We start from the raw sequence: 21492 nt of genomic DNA on the forward strand, positions 1-21492 counted from the left end.
CACGATTTCTGACCACACTGACTGGTTCGCGCATGCGTACTAAAACCCATACGCATGCGCAGATGTGCGAACATCGCTCGGAACGAACGAGCAGCCGCTTACGAGCGGCTCTGAATGAGACCCTGTGTTTGAAAAATGACAGTTAGGAACTGATGGTTAATTTCTCTCACAATTTTATCTCTCATCAAGCTTTGATACATAGGCCCCTATGTTTGCCTATGTGACTGTCTTTTTTAATGAGTAATGATTATGAATGGACACATGAATATACGTCTTTTAATTGTTTTTTCATGGAATAAAGAGTGACTTGTTTTTGTGAAATACATATGAGAGGATTATTTTTCCATAAACGCGAAGGCTGATTGAAGAAATAGTAAAGTTTTTTTCTGATTTGAAGAATAAATATATGTTTATTTCCATTCTGGATGTACATTATGGTGGAAAAAGAAAGAATGTAACAGGATTTGATGATTGACACTATTTGTTTTTTGGTGGAGTGCTGTCTTCTGAAGCTTTTATTGTGATAGTGACCTTTACACATATAAGAAAATCTGAACTAAATATAGATACAGCAGCGCTATTGCTTTTCACACGTACAAGTTTTTATAAGTTTTTACATGTTATATGCATGTAAATCAGGGCTTGTTAGTTAGGATGACATAATCCTTTTAACCCTTTCTGTTCACCACCCTTTTCTATTACTCTTTCGTAAATCACTGCAACACACAAACACACACAGGGAAGTGCCCTGATTATTTTTTGTTTTTGTGTTGGGGTTTTGCAACCAAGATATGGGGTATGGGGAGCTTGGACCAAAGGCATGTAAAAAAAAAAAAAGTTATGCAGCAATGTATACTTTGTTGGGTAGTACCACCATTTGGGTGAGCTGGTGTTATGCAGAATGGCACTAACCAGTGGTGGCTCCAGAGGTGGGGCTGCTGCACAGTCCAAAATTCAAATAGGGGACACACACCAACTGCTAGTGAGTCCTGGTTGGTGATGTTTGGCAGCGTTAGAAAGGGCAGTAGTTGGTGCGATTCCTCTAGTTGAATTTTGAACTGTGCTGCAGCCCCACCTCTGGAGCCTCCACTGGCACTAACACAGCTATATCACAGGTAATAAAACAAAATATGTTAGAGAAAAATGTACATAGTCCGTGTATGAGAGCTGCAAAATGCAAAGATTTGAACAAAATCATAAAATGTCATATGCATGCCGACAATGGGATGTCACATTCAATAAATGACTTCTGGATGTTTCTTGTGAAGTACTTAGATTAACAAATGGTTGGGTACGGGATGCCGGCATTCGGGATCCCGGCAGTCAAAATCCCAACGTCGGCATCCCAACAGGATTAGGATACCGACACCTGTCGTTAGTTATCCTTCCCCTAACCCTCTCTCTACCACTAACCCTCTGTCTCCGGTGAATAAAGCTAACTCTTCTCCCCTAGTGCCTAAACTTAACCTCCCTCTCCCTGCATCCTAAACCTAACCCTCCCCCTAGTGCCTAACTCTAACGCTAACCTTACCCCAGTACTTACCTTCAGGATACCGGCGGTCAGGATGCCGGCAGTCGGGAAGCCGTCGCCGGGAGTCTGACATGTGTCGGGATTCCGGCACCAGTATTCTAAGCGCTGGAATCCCCTTTGCCAGGATATTGACCGAATCCCTGACAAAATGTAGGATATATTTTTGGGGAATTTGGTATCCAAAAAGAAGCACAGAATAGCAATTTTGGATAAAGCAGCTTCTTTCAAATGCATGTCCATAAAGAATCTATCAAACACAACTATAGTACTTACAGTACTACAAAATACCTTTATGCTAACCATGTACATTTTATGTGTTTGCTTGAAAGTCTCTATGAAATGCTGTATTGTTTCCCAGGAAACGTGGATAAAAACAATGAGCTGGAGGATTTGGTTGCAGAGTTCCTTAATGTAGAAGCGGCCATGATATGTTCCATGGGCTTTGCCACGAACTCCACATGTATCCCGGCACTGGTTGGCAAGGTATATTTTTATTTAGTATTTTGTTTTTACTTGGTGTACAGAAATAAATGAGCATAGTCTCTAGATGCCTATAAAATAGTTTAATCCATTGAAGTGTACTATTAAATGACTATGATTCATTTAGAACATTTGTTGTGAGTATATTTGAATTAGCTGTCTTTTGGATGCAGGTCAGCATGTGAAGGGCATTCAATTCCATAGTGTTATACATCTGCAAGTGCTTCTGGGAGTTCCCACAATTCATTACATCAGAACCAGGGCCGTAGCTAGGGTAGTGCGGTCGGTGCCATTGCAGAGGGCACCACAGGTCAGGGGGCGCTGTTTGGGCCTGTCAAATTTCTGTTTATTATCATTCTCACTTGTAGTTTCCTCTGATTTTATCCCCAGCATCTCCTGGCCTCCCCTATCTCTTCCGTGGCCCTTCCCCATGAGGCCATGGCCCTTTTTTTGGGTGCATTATGTCCCCTTTGAAAAATGAGGGGGGCGCCAATGCTCTTTCTGGCACAGGGCACCAAAAAGTCTAGTTACGGCTCTGGTCAGCACTAAATGTATTTGCTATGTATTAGAGTGAACTGCACTTGTGCATATGTTCTTGGTTATCAGAACAGCTCTGTCTGACAAAAAATTACCTCTAATAGCAAAAAAAAAAAAAAACTAAGAAAATCGAGCACGTTTGTCCCTGTCAGTTAGCCATATAACCAGTGTACAGTATATCATTGTGCCTTAATAAAGGGGTAAGTCGGCCAAATCTACCAAGCAGCACTGTAATATTCCTTCAACATGCAAGAAAAATTAATTTTTACTCTTTACATAGCATCATAGATTGTCCAAGTAGAAATGTGCACCCTTTAGCAGGATTTGGGGGCCACGGCACCTACTGTCGGAGGGGAGAACTCGCTGGAAAAGGTTAAGTATGGGGTAGGGACTGAGGGCCCGATTCAGACCTGCTCGCTAGGCTGCGTTCGCACGTAGCCTGCCGATGTTTGCAATCTGCGCATGCGTGCAAGACGCAGTGTGTGTGCGCAAACTAGTCCATACGATCGGGAAGCGTTCGCACCCTGTACATAGACACCTCGCTAGAATGAGTGACAGATCGTGCCGTTTGTGGCTGGTGTCAGGGGCTGGTCGATGGTAACGGAGGAGTGGTGGTGCAAACGCAGGCGTGTCTGTGCACCTTAACGCCATTTCAGGGGCGTGCATCATTAAGACGCAGCATCATAATACACGTCACATGGCTGAATTACACACTGAAGCACTCGCAGTGCTTGCGGCAGGGTATGGTCTGCCAAAAGTGCTCTGCATGGGTTCTATGTTACTCAAAGTTACCGATTGTTGTCTACACTAAGTTCCTGGTGATGACGAAAGAGCGGGTCTAAATCGGGCCCTGAGCTTGAAGGGGGGGGGGGGGTTAGACAGAGCAGCAGAGAGGGGGTGAAACATTGAAAAATTAATATTAGAAAGGCGATAAAATGTGTTAGTAAACCATGGTATCAAGACAGGCCATGAACCTGCCCAACCGCACCACTCTGTGGGCCTGATTCAGACCCGCTCGCGAGCGCTGAGCACTCGCAAGCGGGTCGATGTTGGCCAAGTGCGCATGTGCACGACAGAGCCGGCTCCGTCGTGCACATGCGCTAGACCCGAATAACGACGTTCAAGCCGTCGCTATGGGTCTCGCACCAAAGGGGGCGTGCTGTCGATGGTGATTGACAGCACGCCCCTTTGGTGGGCGTGCCGGGGGCGTGGCTGCCCAGACGGAGGCGTTCCCATGGGAACGCCTACCGTCTGGGGACGGCCCCACTGACATCACTAGTGATGTCAGTGGGAGTGCTTTTGGCTCTGATAGAGCCAAAAGCACTCCAGGGCTTGCGGAAGACGAGACCCTACCACAAGGGTCTCGTCGCAAGCCCGATGGTCGCGATGGTCTTGACCATCGCGACCATCATTTTGGCCGCTCGCCACAGCTATGCGAACGGCCAGGAGGCCACTCTTAAATTCAGAGGGACGGCCATGATTCAAAGCAAGCGCTCTGTCAGAGCGTCCGGCTCTGAATCAGGGCCTGTGTGTGCAACCACCTATCCGCATTCTGTAGGTGTAATTGCTCTATGTAAATGATGCCCAGTGAATTGTATAAAGCCCAGAAATTCTGTCAACTTGAGGAACATTACTAATTTCACAGGGCCCGCACTTTTTTAAACTGTAAATAAATAATGAAAATTGTATATACTTTTAAGGGGGACCCTTGAAAAGCAAAGCACATTTGTAGGACCACTCCCCATCATAATATAGAGCCCCCATGGATAATATTCTGTTAAAATAAATTCTAAAAAAAAAAAATATGTTCTCACTACAAAATACTTTACCATCCCAGTACTATTCGGAATAAATTGGTTACAGGGAAACTACGAGGCGTGAGGTCTTCCCAGTAGAGCAGTGGTTTTCAACCTTTCTAACTCGAGGCACACTACACAAGATTTTAAAATTGCCAAGGCACACCATCCGGCAAAAAAGCGTGCGTGACCAATGAAAAAACATAAACATTGGCTCCCACATATTGGCCTCCACAGAAACAAAACACACTACAGTACAAGTGCGCTGAGCTGACTGCCGGAGTATACTTGACAACAGCTTGAGGCACACTAGTGTGCCACGGCACGGTGGTTGAAAAACGCTGCAGTAGAGGGAAGACTAGCCCCAGACTGACTAGCATGGGTTCTCAATGGGAAGAAAAGCAAATCGGTTTTCCCCTTTCTCCCCCCCCCCAAATAAGAAACTACCAGCCCCATGCTGAAAAGGTGAAAGAGCTAATTGATAACCCTTTCAGACATACAGCAAAAACCTGGGTTTTTGGTCGTGAATGTGCATCAACCCGGGTTTTTGCTATGTGTGAAGTCCCGGGTCCATAACCCTGCTCTATACCAGGGTTTTTCCTGGGAGCAACCCAGGTTGCCTCTAGTATGAATGCATTCAACCCAGGTTTTTAGAAAACCTTCTCATTGGCTGTTCCGTGCACCTGCTGATAACATCAACTGCAGTCACCCAGACCACATGACTGGGAAGCAAACAAATTTTTGTATTATTTTTTTGCTTAACTTTTTTATTTGAAAATTTTGTCTTTGTATAGACCGCACCTTTCTAGAGGCTATATTCATAATTTTCTTATATTATAATGTAAACATTTATTGGTTTTCAATAAATAAAACATTGGAAATAAACAAACTTTGTGATATTTACTCTAAAAATGCAAATTTTTATATTATGTCATTACTGTGAACAAAAAAAAATATGTATCCCCTTTAAATCCACACCAAATTCCAGGGCAGACCCAGGTCGGGACTGGGATGTACTAAAGGAAAAATGCAGTAAAAACACCATTTTCGGGGTGTTTACCGCATTTCCATATGTACTAAGCTCCGGCCGCACTTTTATCGGTGCAGAGGGTAACGCCAGAAAAACTTGGTGTTACCCTATAGAAGTCTATGGGCTTCTTACCGCACCCCGCTCCCGATGCTTTGCCGATGCCTCGCCGCCCCGCCGACGCCCAGCGCTGGCCCCCACTCACCAGCTCTCCATGGTTGCTGGCCCGCGCTCCTCCTGAGTCCTCCACCTGAGGCTTCCTGCACAGGTGACCAGCAGGAAGCTCCCGGGGCTCGGACGGGGCAGGGTCACACGGAGACCTCATCACCCAGCATCGGCTGCTTCGCAAAGGGCAGCTCTTATCGCAAGAGCTGTCCTTTGCGATACTAATCGCATATGTTAGTATATATGCGATTAGTAAGGTTGCGGTGACTGGCAGAATGGTCACCGCAACCTTAGTACATCCCGGCCTTAGTGTGAACGTATCAGACCCTGGAATTTCCTGGGTTTCAGGTGTAGTGTGAAAGGGGGTCTCAAGCAAAAACCCGGGTTTTTGCTGAGGTGAAAAACCCGAGTCTGAGCAGGGATATTCCTGGGTCGTATGTCTGAAAGTGGTATAATAGTGTGCTATGATTGTATATTTAAGGATCATGTGTTTGTTTTTTTAGGTGCAAAATTAATCCCTATGAAGAAAAATGTATTACGCAGTGAAAAGAGTGGAGAGTGGACCAGTGGAGAAATCTCCATAGCAACCAATCAGCTTTGAGGTAGCATTTATCAAGTACAATGTATAGAATGATAGGTAGAAGCTGATTGGTTGCTATAGCCAACTTCTCCACTCTTTTCTCTGCTTGATACATCTCCCCCTTGATCCCTTATTGTCATTGTCAGTATTGTCACCATGTGATCTGACTTTAGGATCTCTGACTGACCTGATCATATTTTATCATCACAGGGATGTCTTATTTTAAGTGATGAGTTAAACCACACGTCTCTGGTTCTCGGTGCCAGACTTTCAGGAGCCACAATTAGAGTTTTCCAACACAACAGTAAGTGACGGCTCAACCACCGAACGCTTAAACGTGTCCTTTGTAAATGTGCCCATTATATAACATGTTATGGTATGACAGGTAAACATTCCCATGTTAGTTATATATGTGGATCTGTAATATTATGTGTATTTTAAATGTAGGTGTTTCCAGATGTATCCTTATTAAGTAGAGATGTGTGGTTCAGTTTTCCTGAAAAACGAACATACCTAAACTTTGGGGTTCTGAATTGAACCTAGTCCGGGCTCAGGTTTGCTTTAAGTTCAGGTGCGGGATGCATGGCGCCAGTGGCGTAACTAGGGTATTTGGAGCCAAGGCAAATTTGAAAAGGGAGACCCCCCGTGCCTTCGGCGCGCGCGGCAAAAAAATGGGCGTGGTCACTTAAAAATGGGGTGTGTCAACATGACACACCCCTTTCTTTTCACACTGAACATTCCTATCCATATGCACCTTAACCCCAGTAGTACCACTTATACAGTACCCCCAGTATGCAGTTGTGGTCCCTCTTATGCAGGCCCATAGTAGTGCCCCTTATACAGTATCCCCAGTAGTGGTCCCCCTTATACAGCTCCCAATTAGTTCCCCTTACTCAGTACCCCCAGTAGTGGCCCCCCCAAATGCAGTGCCCCATGTAGTGTTCCCCCTTATGCAGTGCCCCCAGTAGCAGTCCCCACAATGCAGTGCGCCCAGTAGCGGTATTCCCTTATGCAGTGCCCTTTATATAGTGCCCCCAGTAGTAATCCCCCCCCTATGCAGTGCCCTTTATATAGTGCCCCCATCAGTAGTCCCCCCCCATGCAGTTTTCCCAGTAGTGGTCCCCCTTATGCAGGCACCCAGTAGTGATCCCCCCTATCCAGTGCCCCGTGTAGTGGCCCTTCCTATTATTGCCCCCAGTAGTGGTCCCCCCAGTGCAGTGCCTCTAGTAGTAGGCCCCTTTTGTAATGCCCCCAGTGGTAGTCCCCCCCCCAAGTAGTAGTTCCCAGTAGAGGTTCCCCCTCCCGATTAAGTGCCCCCAGTAGTAGCCCCCCCCAGTAGAGGTCCTCCCAATAATGGTGCCCCCAGTAGTAGCCACCCCTCCCCCGTTGTGCCCCCACCCCCAGTAGAGGTCCCCCCAGTAGTAGCCAACCTCCTCCCCCGTTGTGCCCCCAGTAGTGCAGACAGGTTTAAAAAATATATATATAAAAATATACTTACCTGAATCCACGCTGCTGCTGCTCCGGTCCGCGACACCGCTCCCACCGCCGCCAGCCAGTCCTCCAGGGCTGGCGCGCTCAGCATTATGGGAGAGACGTCATGATGTCATGACGTCTGTCCCATTACCCACTGCAGGAGCAGGACGGAAGCCCGGCTCTTGCAGTGGGTGCTGCAGCAGTCAATGAGAGTATATCTGACTCTCATTGGCTGCTGTTTAACACACGCATCGCCACCAGCGCTGGCGGCAATGCGTGTGTTATGCACAGCCTGAGCCCGCCTCCTAGTGCTATTGGGTAAGCGCTCAGGGGGAGGGAACGGGCTCAGCTGTGCAGCACAGGACCGGCGCTGGAAGCCTAGCGCCGGTCCTGTGTAAATGTGTAGCCCTGACCGCACTCACTGCGGTCGGCGCTACACTGGTGGCTAACTAGGGCAGGCCGGACCATGGCCGGCGGCGCCCCCCCGCGCCACCGGTTCCACGGTGCCCAGGGCACGCAACCTGCCCGACCCCCCATAGTTACGCCACTGCATGGCGCATCACATTTGTGATTCGATGCATCCCGCCACTCTTCTCATCCATGCTGGTGTTAGACCTATGACCCAGAAGGCCCTCTGGCGCCCTTCTGCGCATACACAGAAGGACGCACGCACCTCGGGGGTGCTGGAAGGGATGTGATTGGACCCCTCTCACAGCACTCTGTGAAGAGAAGCCCATAGGCTTGTATTGGGTAACGCCATCTAAAGATGGCGGTACCCACTGCATCTGAGCCCCGGAATGCGGATTTAAAAACGAATCTCTGGTTTTGCATTGCATGTAAACAGGCCCAAATGACATCATTTTAGCTGTTTTTAACAATTTTAAATATATCAATTGTAAAGAAATCCAAAACCAAAACTGAATCTGAACCAAAATACTTGACAGTGATTTTACCAAACCATACCATTTGGGATTGGTTTTGCCAAAACCAAAATACAGAGGTCCGCACTCATCTCTATTACAAAGGTAGGATATAGGCATTTACTGTTCTGTATATGTGCATATTGCTTTAAATATGCATATTAAACCATTCACACATTCTTTGCTTGAATTTCTTAAACACAGGTTTAGAAAAAATCCACATTTTTTTATGCACATGGGAATAATCCCTGGTACAGTACCTGGTGAGTAGCTATATCGCTACAGGATGGGCGCCTGCTCTGCGTACTAGCCACCAGAATGGGGCTTTGTGTTACATGTTAGTTATTAGAAGATAGAGGCATTTCATATTTAAACTAGTAGGATGTTCCAGAATATATTTAGGAGCAAGAGTTAAAAACAAATGAAGGAGGTGTCCCCCTTTTTATGGTTTGATTTGTGTAGTCCTGTAACAATCAAGTGGTGGAGTTTTGTGGCTGAGTTGCTGATTATAATAGTGATTTCCTAGTTGGGAGGTGTCTTGCCTCTTTGGAAGACCACCACCCACTACCACCTGCTTATTGTGATTGTCGGCTTTATTGTTTTGCGGCAAAGAATGGTAACAGTGGTTGTTTTGTTGTAGTTCTTGAGGTGCTCTTCCCACCAATACACATGTTTAGGCTGATTGTACCCTACTGGGGTCAGCATCACCACTAGTCCCATTGGTCCTTTTTGTGTATCTGTGGCAGGGGAGTTGGATACCTTGAGTTTTTGGCGATGGGCTAGTAGTTAGTCCCCATCTAGGTATTCAGTTATTGGCAATGGGTTGGCAGTTGGCCCCCATCTACGGGGCCATACAACAGTGCCGCAATTCCCTCATCCCCCGATGCTGGTCCGCCGAATGCTGATCAAACTCACCGATCAGCAGGCATCGATGATCGGCGATCCGTCCAGGAAATTTTGCGTGGTAACTTTCACAACTTACCAATCTTGATAATTTTTTGGTCAAAATCGGCAAATCAGGGAATTCCGATATGTTGGATTTCCCAGATGCTCCGACCCAAGCGTCAGAAGATCAGGAAATTGCAGCAATCAGTCAAAGATGTATGGGCCCCATTAGCCATGAGTGGTTGGTAATGGGCTGGCAGTTGGTCCCCATCTAAGCCTTGAGTTGTAGGCGATGGGTTGGCAGTTGGCCCCCCATCTAAGCCTCAAGATGTTGGTGATGGGCTGGCAGTGGGCCCTCATTTACACCTTTTACTGGAATAGTTGCCAAGATGTCCATACTGTGTGTAGGGCCGTTCATTCTTTGTCACCATATCTTTCCCCTCCTTTCACTAAATAATTAAATAAAGCTGACGCTTTTTTTTTACATGTATTTTTTGTCTTTATTGTAGACATGTTTTTTCCCTCTATTCACTTGGTGTTGAAATGTACAGTAGGCTGACATCAGCTGATAGGAAGTTTATAGAGCTCAGTAGTTTCTACTGGTGGGCTACATACAGTAGTGCAGTCTAACCAGATGGGGCTCCTCATGTTATTCTGTTAAAATGGACCTGCAAGTATACTGTTCATCAGACGGGCTCTGGGTGGTATACTGGTTAGATGGGTCTGCATCATATGTAATGTAGCAATTTGAAACCATACACCCACAATCTGGTACATTACACCCACAACCATATAAACCACATAATAAATATATTTGCATTTTATTGATTAAGTGTATAATGTAGGCATTTTAATTGGGCTCAACAAACTTCATTGTGTCCAGTAGAGAGACATGCTTATATAGCAAATGTTTATTTTATATTTTTTAATTTTCATTAGTGTTTTGTTGATAAATATTTTTTGTCTATTTTTAAAAGTGACTATCATTTTTAATTTGATTTCCAACTTTAACATTTTGAACATGAATTAACCATTTAAAAATATTCCAAGGTGTTTTTCTGAAAGCATGAAAGCAAATGCTTATAGTCGTTCTTAACGTTGTCTGTCAATATTGACAATTATTCTGTACTTAGCCTTATAATAATACATTTCACTTTTACCTGTAAAATTTTCTAAAACAGTATTACCAAGAGAGAATTAATTGATGTAGCGCCCACACCTGCCAAAGGTTTCAGATTTTAAACAAAAAATATATATTTTGTCACGATATGTCTTGCAGAAGATTGTTCAGTCTTTTAAACAATCTTTATAAGCTATAACAAACAAATATGACAACAAAGAATGAAGGAGCTGTGAGCCACAAGTGCAGAATTGGAAGGCCGTCTTATTGGGAAGCAGTCGGGAAGCCGACGGCCGGAATCCCGGCCGCTGGCTTCCCAACTGTCTAATCCCGGCAAGTGTCTAATGACAGGCGCCTGTCATTAGACGTGCTTCGGGAGCCCGACACCCGGCTTACCGACCGAAGGTAAGCCGGGCGACGGGTGTGGACAGCTACGGGGGGGGAGGGATAGGTTTAGGTCTCCCGAGGGGGACTTAGGGGAAGGGGGGGGTTAGGGTTAGGCACCCCCGGGGGGAGGTTAGGGTTAGGCACCCCCCAGGGTTTTAGGTTTAGGCAGCGGGAAAGGGGGAGTTAGGTTTAGGCACTTAGAGGGGGGATTAGGGTTAGGCACTTGGGGGGGAGGTTAGGGTTAGGCACCCTTTAAGGGAGGGAATTAGATTAGCATACTTATCTTAATGGACGATCGGGATTTCCACCTCTGTCGGCCTGCCTCTGTCGGGGTTTGAACCATGCGGCCGGCGGTAAATCATACCGATCCCATCTGATGCCCATCACTGCTTTAAAAGGTTTGATACATCTCCCCCCAGTCCCATTTAGCGACACTGACGCTGTACACTCGTCATGCATTGAGTACAGGCTCATTGAGTGCTAAACTGTTTCCCCTCCCTATGATCCATCTCAAATTGTCAAGATACAGTGGGGAGATGTATATCAAGCCTTCTAAAGAGGACAGAGGAGCTCATTCAGACCCGCTCGCTAGATGCTTTCTTTCACACCCAGCGTATGCAAGTTCGGCTAAGTGACGGCACGGCAGGCAATCGCACGGCAAGGCATTAGCACGCCCACTATGTCTTGGCTTGCGATCACTTTGTGTATGCAGACGCCCACCAGCCTGTCTTAAGACGCCCACTTGCGCACGTCATCTCCAGGAAGTGTATGCAACCATCTGTACATCGGGAACCATCGGAAGCGAACGCAGCGCTTGAGGTTGACTATACCCTACCGCAAGCACTGCGATCACTTCAGTGTAAAATACAACCAGGTGACGTGTACTATGACGCTGCCTGTTAATTATGCACGCCTCTGAAACAGCGTTGAGACGCACAGGCACGCCTGCGTTCGCACCTCCACTCCCCCGTTTCTAGTGGCCTGCCCCTGTCATCACCCACAAACAGCTCCTCCTGTCACTCACTCTGCTGGGCTGTCTATGCGCAACAAGCGAACACTTCCCGATCTTTCACTCTGGTTTGCGCACGCGCACTGCAATGCATACGCAGACTGCGAACATCGACCAGCTACGAGCGAATGCATCTTAGCGTCCGGGTCTGAATCAGGTCCTCTGTGAGAAGTTGCCCATAGCAACCAATCATTTTATAGTTATCATTATATAAATGATAGCTACAAGCTGATTGGTTGCTATGGGCAACTTCTCCATCTGTTCTCATTAGACCTACCTAGTTTCCCAGCTTATTGCACTGGTTCCTAAGATATGACTTACATATACTATACCTATGATATGAAATCTGATGTATCCCTAATAGGCATGATTGAATTGTGTCACCACGCCCCAAGTTCCCTGAACTATTACATAAATGTCCCTGACCCAGGGGCAGAACTATGGGAGACAATGGAGGAGCCTGTTACCGGGCGCCAGCACTGAAGAGGCGTCTCCTCCATTGCCCACAATATATTCACCCCACTTAGGGCTGTAAATATGTACCCGGAGTGTACCGTCACGGCCGCCCAATACATGGTATTTTCCCTTTTTTGGGGGGGCACCAAATTATAACTTCCTTCAAATGTATCTGGGATGAACTTACGCCACTGCCCTGACTTGTCTCTCTATGCCAAAGTGGGCACAAGTACATCAGTCAATCAATGCGATATACATGCACTGCATCAAAGTTTACACAATTTACATTTATAATTAGCACAAATAGACTTCTGCTCCCAACTGTAATCAGACCCATTGTGTCCACAGGCTAAAACACAATATTTAACCCCTTTGCCGCTGAAGCTCTTCTCACCAATCTGCTGAGCTTATTTTCTCACTTTTTCAGCTGTCACTTTCCAACATCAATATCAGTATTTATTTTTTCATGCAGCGCCCAGAAAATTATTTGACTTTGAATTTCCAGAAAATAATGTTAGATTGCTTATTCATACTGACAGCTTATTCATACTGACAAAACAATTTTATTTATTTTTTGTAAGAAAGTGATCTGAAAGCAATTGTACAGTAAGTATTTTTTTTCTTGTATAAATATCACTAATAAATAGTTCTTGCTTGAGCATTGATTTACCTTTCCAAAGCAGGTTACTACACATAGGTTTTCATAATATAATTTGCAGTTGACAATAATAATGCTTTTTTTTTAAATTGTTTGAATACAATGCCATACAATTTTGAAAATAAAACAACCTATTTCATCAAAAGAAGATGCCCCCTGGGTTTATGGAAGCCAGGATGGGGAAATCTGGGCATCATAATTACCTATCTCTATGCATCTCTCTGTATTATTGACTAGTAGTAGTAATCAGAAAATAACTAAGGATGCACTTTATTTAAAAGAGGGGAATCCCAGATGAATGAACCATGGGAGAGCGGTGGTGTTGTCCACAGGGCTCTGCGATCTGTACAGCGGCACTGCTCGCATACCCCTTGTTACAGTCCTGACAGTGGCGTCACTGGTGTCGGTAACACCCAGTGCAGCCAACAGCCCCACAGTACAAGGGGGCGTGACCTCACAGCACCCCCGTTTCATCACTCAGGGGGTGTCTGAGTGATGAAACGGGTGTGGGGGAAGCCCGGAGATGCCAGGCTTACCCCCACAGACTTTCCCCGTACTGCTGGCTCCCCCTCAGTGACTGGTAGCCGGGCACTGCACACTATCATCACAGTGCAATGCCAGACTACCGGTGACTGAGGAGGAGCCGGCATCTTGGTGTCACCCTTTGGAGGGTGACACCAAGGACCTCATTCAGAGTCGGTCGAAGCGGCCGCACGGTCGTATAGAAAAAGGGTCCGGATATGCAAATGATGCACACGCATGTTGCGTCCCTAAGGTCGGATCGTAAGCTGGCCGACCAAGGGGTGGATGCGGTCGGTTCGCTAAAAATACGGCCACTTCTCGTACGCATAGCACGTCATCTCCGGCTATATAAGGATTAATCGCGAGCATCGTATACCATCGGAACTGGTCGTAGAGCTTAAGGTTGACCAGACCCTCTCTTAAGCTCTACGATCATGTCAGTGTGAAACCTCCCCTGTCACGTGTGGCTTGACACTACTATGTAATTTATGCACTCCCATAAAACGCCGTTCGCATAATGAGGCACGCCTGCGTTCGGATCTCCACTCCCCCGTTTTCAAACACCTTCCCCTGTTACCACCCACAAACGCCGCAATCTGTCACTCAAACTACCGACCTGGCGGTGTTGAAGGAGAGAGAAATTTCTGATCGTAGCCGCTAGTTTGCGCACGCGCATTGCGAACTGTACGCATGCGCAGTAAAGCGAACTTGGGCTGCATACGACCGTGCGGCCGCTTCGACCGACTTTGAATGAGGTCCCTAGTGTGGTCCGCACCCACCTAGTGACACCATGAGGCCCTGTAACCTTATACCTAGTAGTTTTTTCCATATTCTAATATGTTTAGTTTGTATTGAGTTTTTATTCTGCAAATGTAAAGTTTGTTGAGCCCTATTGAGAGGAAATGGTATATAAATAACATTAGAAGTCCATAACTACAATACCTTCATTGTTCTTACCAAGATAAAGTAAGACGTGTTTTCAGCTTTGTACACACGGGTACCAATAAGGCTTAGTATTAAGTTACCATCAAGGCAATACAATATTGAATGACTAAAATGGGTTAAACAAACAAATCTATGTCTGTGTGCCAAAGCCGGCTTTCCACCATCAATCCCATTTGTCAGCAATCACTCATGCTATAAACCTAGGTAGGATAATATGAACATTTTCTGCTGTAAGAAAGACTGTAGGCTCTCTCTATCCCACCGTATGCTTAATATCCGTACTTCCAAACCAACAGACTTTAAAGAGTAGAACTACTGTACAAGCAAACATTAAATTAACTATTATGTAACTTGTGGTGAGATGTATCAAGCCTTGGAGAGAGATAAAGTAGAAAAGTTATCTAAAACAACAAATCAGCTTCTGCCATTTATCTATCACAGTCTTTGCAAAGTCATTTAAAAGCTGATTGGTTGCTTTGGGAAACTACTCCACTTTATCTCTCTCCAATTCTTGATACATCTCTCATTTAATATTCACTAAATATTCAAACACCATTCTCCAGAAATTTACACTTTGATTTGTATCTAAGAAGCTCTTATTTATACTTGGAACAGTGGGCCTGATTCAGAGCCGCTCGTAAGCGGCCGCTCGTTCGCTCCGAGCGATGTTTGCCCAACTGCGCATGCGTACGGATCGTTATACGCATGCGCGATCCAGTCAGTGCGGCCGAAATTCGTTTGTTCGCTAAACAGCGAATTCCTGCTATTTTGAGTGACAGGAGGAGGCGTATGTGGGTGGTAACAGGGGAAGGTGCTTGAAAACGGGGAGTGGAGATCCGAACGCAGGCGTGCTTAAAGGTCAAAACGGGCGTTTTAAGGGTGTGCATAATTAATACAGGAGCGTCATTGACCACGTCACTGGGTTATTTTATAGCCAGAAATGCTCGCAAGATTGTGGTAGCAAAAACCAACCACAAGAATAGCGAGCAGTTCATACGCTGGTCGATGTACTCGATTAATCTAATAAATAGCGGACATGACGTAGGATGCGAGTGGCCAGGGAGCGTATTTTTCCAAAAAACGACTGCAAGTTTTGTTCGCTCGTTCAGACCTAGAGGCGTGAACAGACCGCAAAGAGCGAACGGTTCATTTGAATAGCCACCCCTATTTTCTGGAGGAGCGAGCGCTAATTGCGTCCGGCTCTGAATCAGGCCCAGTCTCCCAGCAGCAGTGGAATAGAAGAAACATATGGGGCTAAATGTAATAGAGTGCGAATTTGTAAATAATGCGAGTTTATCGCTAAATGTAAAATCTCTCATCCTTATGTTTTCCCATTATCTAGATAGAACTCTGGCAATGTAATAGAGTGCGAGTGCTTCACTTGCACATATTACTGCCTGAGAACTCGCAAAAACAATAGACCAGCTTCAGGATAGAGAGTTTATCCTGAGCAGGTCAGAGTAACACAGAAACATGCACATATCCATGAGATACCTGCATGTTTCTGTGTGTACATATAAAAATAGAAAAACAAAATAAATGATGTGCGTCCCCCCCCCCCAAGAAACATAACCAGCCCTGGGCTCTATAGAGCGTTTGCTGAATTTTAAAATACATGGGACAAAATGCGTAGGGGCCCCTCTATCTTAAGAACCAGCACAAGGCTATGTAAAGCCTGTCCTGGTTCTAAAAATACAGGGGACAAAATGTGTACTGGTCCCCTGTATTTTAAGCATCCGCACAGGGCTTTCTGAGCCAGTCCTAGTTGTGGAAATACAGGGGACAAAATGAGAAGGGGTCCCCTGCATTTTCCATAACCAGCACTGGACTCTTTCTAGCGGGGGGAGTAATGCCACAGCCAGGGGAACCCTTTCACCATGGATGAAAGTGTTCCTCTCCAGGGCATCCCAGGCCTGGGCTTAAAGTCTGGGGCTATCCCCGTCACCCCTGGCTGGTGGGTGCCGGGTTGATAGTGTAAGTCTGATGTAAAAAATAGAAGTGTAAATATTGGACCTCATTCAGAGTCTCTCACTAGATGCGATCGCTCGCCCCCAGCGTATGCAAATTTGTCAAAGTGACGCCACGGGAAGTGATCGCTCGCCAAGGTATAAACATGCCCACAATGTCTTAGCGAGCGGCCAGCGTACGCCCAATCGCACAGGCAGAGCCGTCCACCAGCACTCGTCATCTCCAGGAAGTGTATTAAAACATTGGTAGATCTCGGACAATCGGAAGCGATCGCAGCGCTTGTGGTTACCTTACCCTACCGCAAGCACTGAGAGGACTTCAGTGTAAAAAACAGGCATGTGACGTGTACTATGACACTGCATGTTAATTATGCACGCCTCTAAAACGGCGTTGAAACACTCAGGAACGCCTGCGTTCACACCTCCACTCCCCCGTTATTAGTGTCCTGCCCGTGTTACCACCCACAAACGGCCTCTCCTGTCACTCATTTCACTGGGCTGTCTTTGCTGGGCGAGCGAGCGGCCTGCGATCGCACAGAGTAGTTTGCGCACGCGCAGAACGAAGTGTGTGCATGCGTGTACGCAAACCATCGGCCCGCTTGCGAGCGCACAGAGCTAGTGAGAGACTCTGAATGAGGTCCATTGTCTTTTGCAATAGAACTACAGGTCCCAGCAAGCCTCCCATGCTGATACTTGGAGAACCACAAGTACCAGCATACGGGTTATTACGGGCCCGCTGGTACCTGTAGTTCTACTGCAAAAGAAATATACAAAAAAAGACAAGACACACACACAGTGACAGTACAGTATTTAAAGATGCACACTCACATGCAGAGGCTTTCTGGGACCTGTAGTACTATTGCAAAAGACAATATTTACACTTCTATTTTTTACACCACATTTACACTATCAACACGGCACCCACCAGCCAGGGGTGCCGGGGATAGCCCGGGTTATCAGCCCATGAGTGTGGTGCCCTGGAGAGGAGGACCTCTTTATTGGGGTGGGTTCCCACCTCCCCAGAGATTCCTGGCCTGGGCTGACTAGCAGTCACGTTTAATGCTTTGGGCGGGGGACCTGGTGAAAGGGTTCATCTGGCTATGGCATTACTCCCCTGCTAGAAAGAGTTCAGTGCTGGTTATGGAGAATACAGGGGACCCCTACAAATGTTGTCCCCTGTATTTCCAGGACCAGGACCAGCTCAGAAAAGCCCTGTGCTGGTACTTAAAATACAGGGGACCCCTACGCATTTTATACCCTGTATTTTAAAAACCAGCACAGGCTCTACAGATCCCAGGGCTGGTTATGCTTCTGGAGGAGGGGGCACGTCTTTTTTAACAGACAGAAGCCTTCACGGATCTCACTGATCCGTGAAGACGGATTAAAAGGTGTAAGTTTACATAGGGAAATACTCGCATAGATTCGCATAGTGTAGTAGTCTCCAGCTGAAAAGTTCACAGGCTATTACATTTGCGAGTCCTGGCACCAACTCGCACCTTCAAAAATCGCGAGAAGGTACGAGGTGGATTTTTACTAAAACTCTCACTCTAGTACATTTGGCCCATTGTATTGTTATAACTTCTATTGACCCAAGCCATATGAATAGCTTTGTTATATTCTAATCTGCTCTCACTTTGTTTTTTCTTTGTGTGTTCTGTGTAGATATGCAGAACCTGGAAAAGTTATTGCGGGATGCTGTTGTCAATGGTCAGCCACGCAGCCCCAGGCACTGGAAGAAAATTCTTATCCTTGTTGAAGGAATCTACAGGTAAGTAATAGATAACTTGGGTCTTGTCCATATGTGCATTTTCTGGAGGCTTCATTTCAAACACAAATTGAGAGAACCACCAATGTTATAGTGTAACTGAAATACATTGATCTCTGTTCCTGTTCCATCTTTCCTGTCAACACTGAAAAAATGATGTACTGTTATCAATATGAATGACAATGGTTACGCGGCATAGAGATCAATGTACAATTAGCAAGCTACTGTTTACAAATATATGTGTGAAAGAGGACTAGAAAGACACTAAAAAATGCAGGTTGCCATGTTTTGCCGGGCTGCCAGTCATCGCATTTACCTGCACAGGAAGCTTATTTAATGGAGATCTTTGTCACCAATCCATGTTTATACTGTATATTTATTACCAATTATTTATAGAGCATCTTCATATTACACAGTGCTATACTGTACAAACAGTATTTAAAAACCACATATATTCCTGCCCTGATGGAGCTTGTAGCCTAGATTGTTCATCACGGGTTGGGTACAGGATCCCGGCGGTCGGAATGCCGGCGGTTAGAATACCGACAGCGCCCTCCCGACAGGATTAGGTAAGTATGTTAAACCTAATCCCTAACCATCCCCCTTAACCTAACCTATCTTTCCTGCAGCCTAAACCTCCCCCCCGCAGCCTAATCCTAACACTCCTCCCCCTCCCCGCAGCCGAACCCTAACCATCCCCCACTGCTGCCTAACCCTAACTCTCCCCCTATTGTCTAACCCTAAACCTAACCCTCCCCCTAACACTAATACTTACCATTGCGATGTCAGAGTTCGGGATTCTGGAGCCGGTATTCTGACAGCTGTCGTTGTGGCTGGAAGCCAAAGCAAACATGGGGGCACAAACAAACTCTACACAGATAGATGTGACATTATCTCTGTGCAAAAGCTGCTGAAGGAACTTTTCTCCATCAAATGACTAATTTATTGGCTTGTGCATGCCCTCTTGTCACTTTTACTTCATATATTGCTGTTTTTATGCTTTATATCGTCCAGTGCTCTGACTTATGTGTATGTCCAAGGCAAGCAAAAACAAATCTCTCCACCTTATGAAATAAATGCTTGGTAAAAGACGTCAGGACAATAATACAATGTATTAAGTTGTAGGTGGAATGCACACACCAATAACATCTCCAAAGCCTGAGGTGGTAATTGTACGTGACTGTACTGGGAAATTTGACATTCGATGTGTAAATGGTAGAGAAATAGAAATTATCGTTATACATGGGGATCATCTAATAGTCCAATAGTATTGGCTATAATATTTAGATAAATATGTCTATATTATATCATGTTACTTCTATGTCATGCTGAAGATTTCTCAGCTGTGAAAAAAATCTACCTAACGTGTTCTGTTACTTACCTCGCAATACTGATGGATGGATGGAGATCAAATTGATATTGAACTAGGGATTATTGATTGTGAAAGAAAACTGAACTTTCACAAATAAAACAGGGAATATTACACAACTTGGGTACAAGCTCAGAAAGTATTTTTCAGGCACCATACTTATTTATACAGTTTTTCAAAAATATATATATTGGAACCAATGTTATAGATAATTCTGATTTACACTAGCATGGGAGCTATACATTTCCCTCTGTGTGGATGTGCTTTAGTTTAAATAAAAAAAAAATATTTAAACTGCAGTAAGACAGTATTATTGCATCTGCTGGGTGGCAGTGGTCACTTGCATGTAAGCTAAGTCCAGTGACTGGTTATTGATAGAACTGCAGACTATGCAAAGTTGTGAATACGCGTAAATATTCCAGTTAGAGGTACATTTTGCACCAGGAATAGTACTGGCACAAGTGTGCACTGATAATGGTGACGGATAGGAAACCAAGCATACGGTACATGTCAGTCTGGCTGCAGAGATGTGTTTAACTGTATATACAGGCAAATACACACATTTAGGCCCTCATTCAGACCCGCACGCAAGAACTATGTGCTCGCAAGCGGGTCGATGGTGGGGAAATTCACTCGCTCCGGGGCTCGCTACAAACGGGGCGGCTGTCGATGTTGATTGACAGCTCACCCCGTTTTGTAGGCGGGGAGGGGGGTGGCTGGACAAACGGAGGCATTCCTGAAGGAACTCCTGCCATTTGTGGCGGCCCTACTGACATCACAAGTGGAAGCTCAATGGGGCTTGCAGCAGACGAGACCCTACCACAAGGGTCTCGTCGCAAGCCCGATGGTCGCGATAATCGCGACCATCACCTGGCCGCTCGCAAAAGCTGTGGGTGGTCACCCACAGCTTAGCGAGTGGCCAGGAGGACGGTTTAAAAAAAAAAAAGCGTCCGCCCTCATTCAGTGCGAGCGCTCGCTTTTTGCGAGCGCCTCTCAATGAGGTCCTTAGTATAATGCACGCCATACAGGAGCAATTATGGGCAACTTATAATCGCCCGCAATTTGCAGGAGCTGCCATGATTTCAGTTAGATAGTCAAGAGATTTATAGCGGCAGTTAGTTTGAAGACAAAACCAGGTTGGTTTTGCCGCTAAACCTATTGCCGTTTTAAATCAAGTGACTATCTCGCCAGAATCACGCCGGCCTCTTCAAATCGTGGGTTGTACTGATTACATTCAGAGCTGTACTGTGTTGCATTATTAAATTGGTTTTCCTACCCATACACCTTGCTTCTGCTAAAAATATAACACTTTTTTTAAAACCATAATAGAAACTAGTTAAAGATTGAGAAACACAGAATTATTGTAGTATTATTATTATTATTATTATTATTATTATTATTATAATTATTTTATATTTTTCTGGGCAATACGTAAAAATAAAGGCCCTCATTCAGAGCCACTCGCAAACAGCAGTACGCTCCTTGCGTTCCGATGTTGAATAACCGCGCATGCGTCGGTGTAACACTGCACATGTGCGTACGGCAGATTGCGAGCTTTTTTGGTCTCGTTCGTCAAATAGCGTACAGGAAGTGACATGTCAAATGTGATTGACAGAACAGGGCGTTTTTGGGTGTTGACGGGGGTGGAGATGGAAAAACGCAGGCGTGGCGAGGCGTTTTTGGGGCGTACATACATTAGCAGATGCGAGCGTAAAATGTGTTCGGACCGACTCATACGTCACTGGATGATCCTCTTTCCCTTCAAAATTCTCGCACAGCTTAGGGTCTGGATTACTCGACCACATTGGCGATGGCCTTCTCCTCCGTCCCGGGACTCCACGATGTTGTTGCGATTAATCGCGGGAGGGCTGAAAAGCAATTAGTGTTGGATTGAAAACCG

General features: G+C 45.7%; 1 protein-coding gene across 2 annotated transcripts in view; it reads left to right on the top strand.

The window, feature by feature from the left end:
• The window catches only part of LOC148516875 (serine palmitoyltransferase 3-like), a 96595-nt gene that overhangs the window by 55178 nt on the left and 19925 nt on the right, over positions 1 to 21492 (top strand). For both annotated transcript variants that reach the window (XM_088479449.1, XM_088479450.1), the window contains exons 5-7: positions 1890 to 2014; positions 6327 to 6420; positions 18121 to 18226. In XM_088479449.1, the coding sequence (XP_088335575.1) occupies positions 1890 to 2014; positions 6327 to 6420; positions 18121 to 18226 (325 nt within the window). The remainder of the gene's footprint in view (positions 1 to 1889; positions 2015 to 6326; positions 6421 to 18120; positions 18227 to 21492) is intronic.

Source organism: Taudactylus pleione, unplaced genomic scaffold (assembly GCF_031769625.1).
Source record: "Taudactylus pleione unplaced genomic scaffold, aTauple2 ptg000235l, whole genome shotgun sequence".
In the NCBI taxonomy this organism is placed as follows: Eukaryota; Metazoa; Chordata; class Amphibia; order Anura; family Myobatrachidae; genus Taudactylus; species Taudactylus pleione.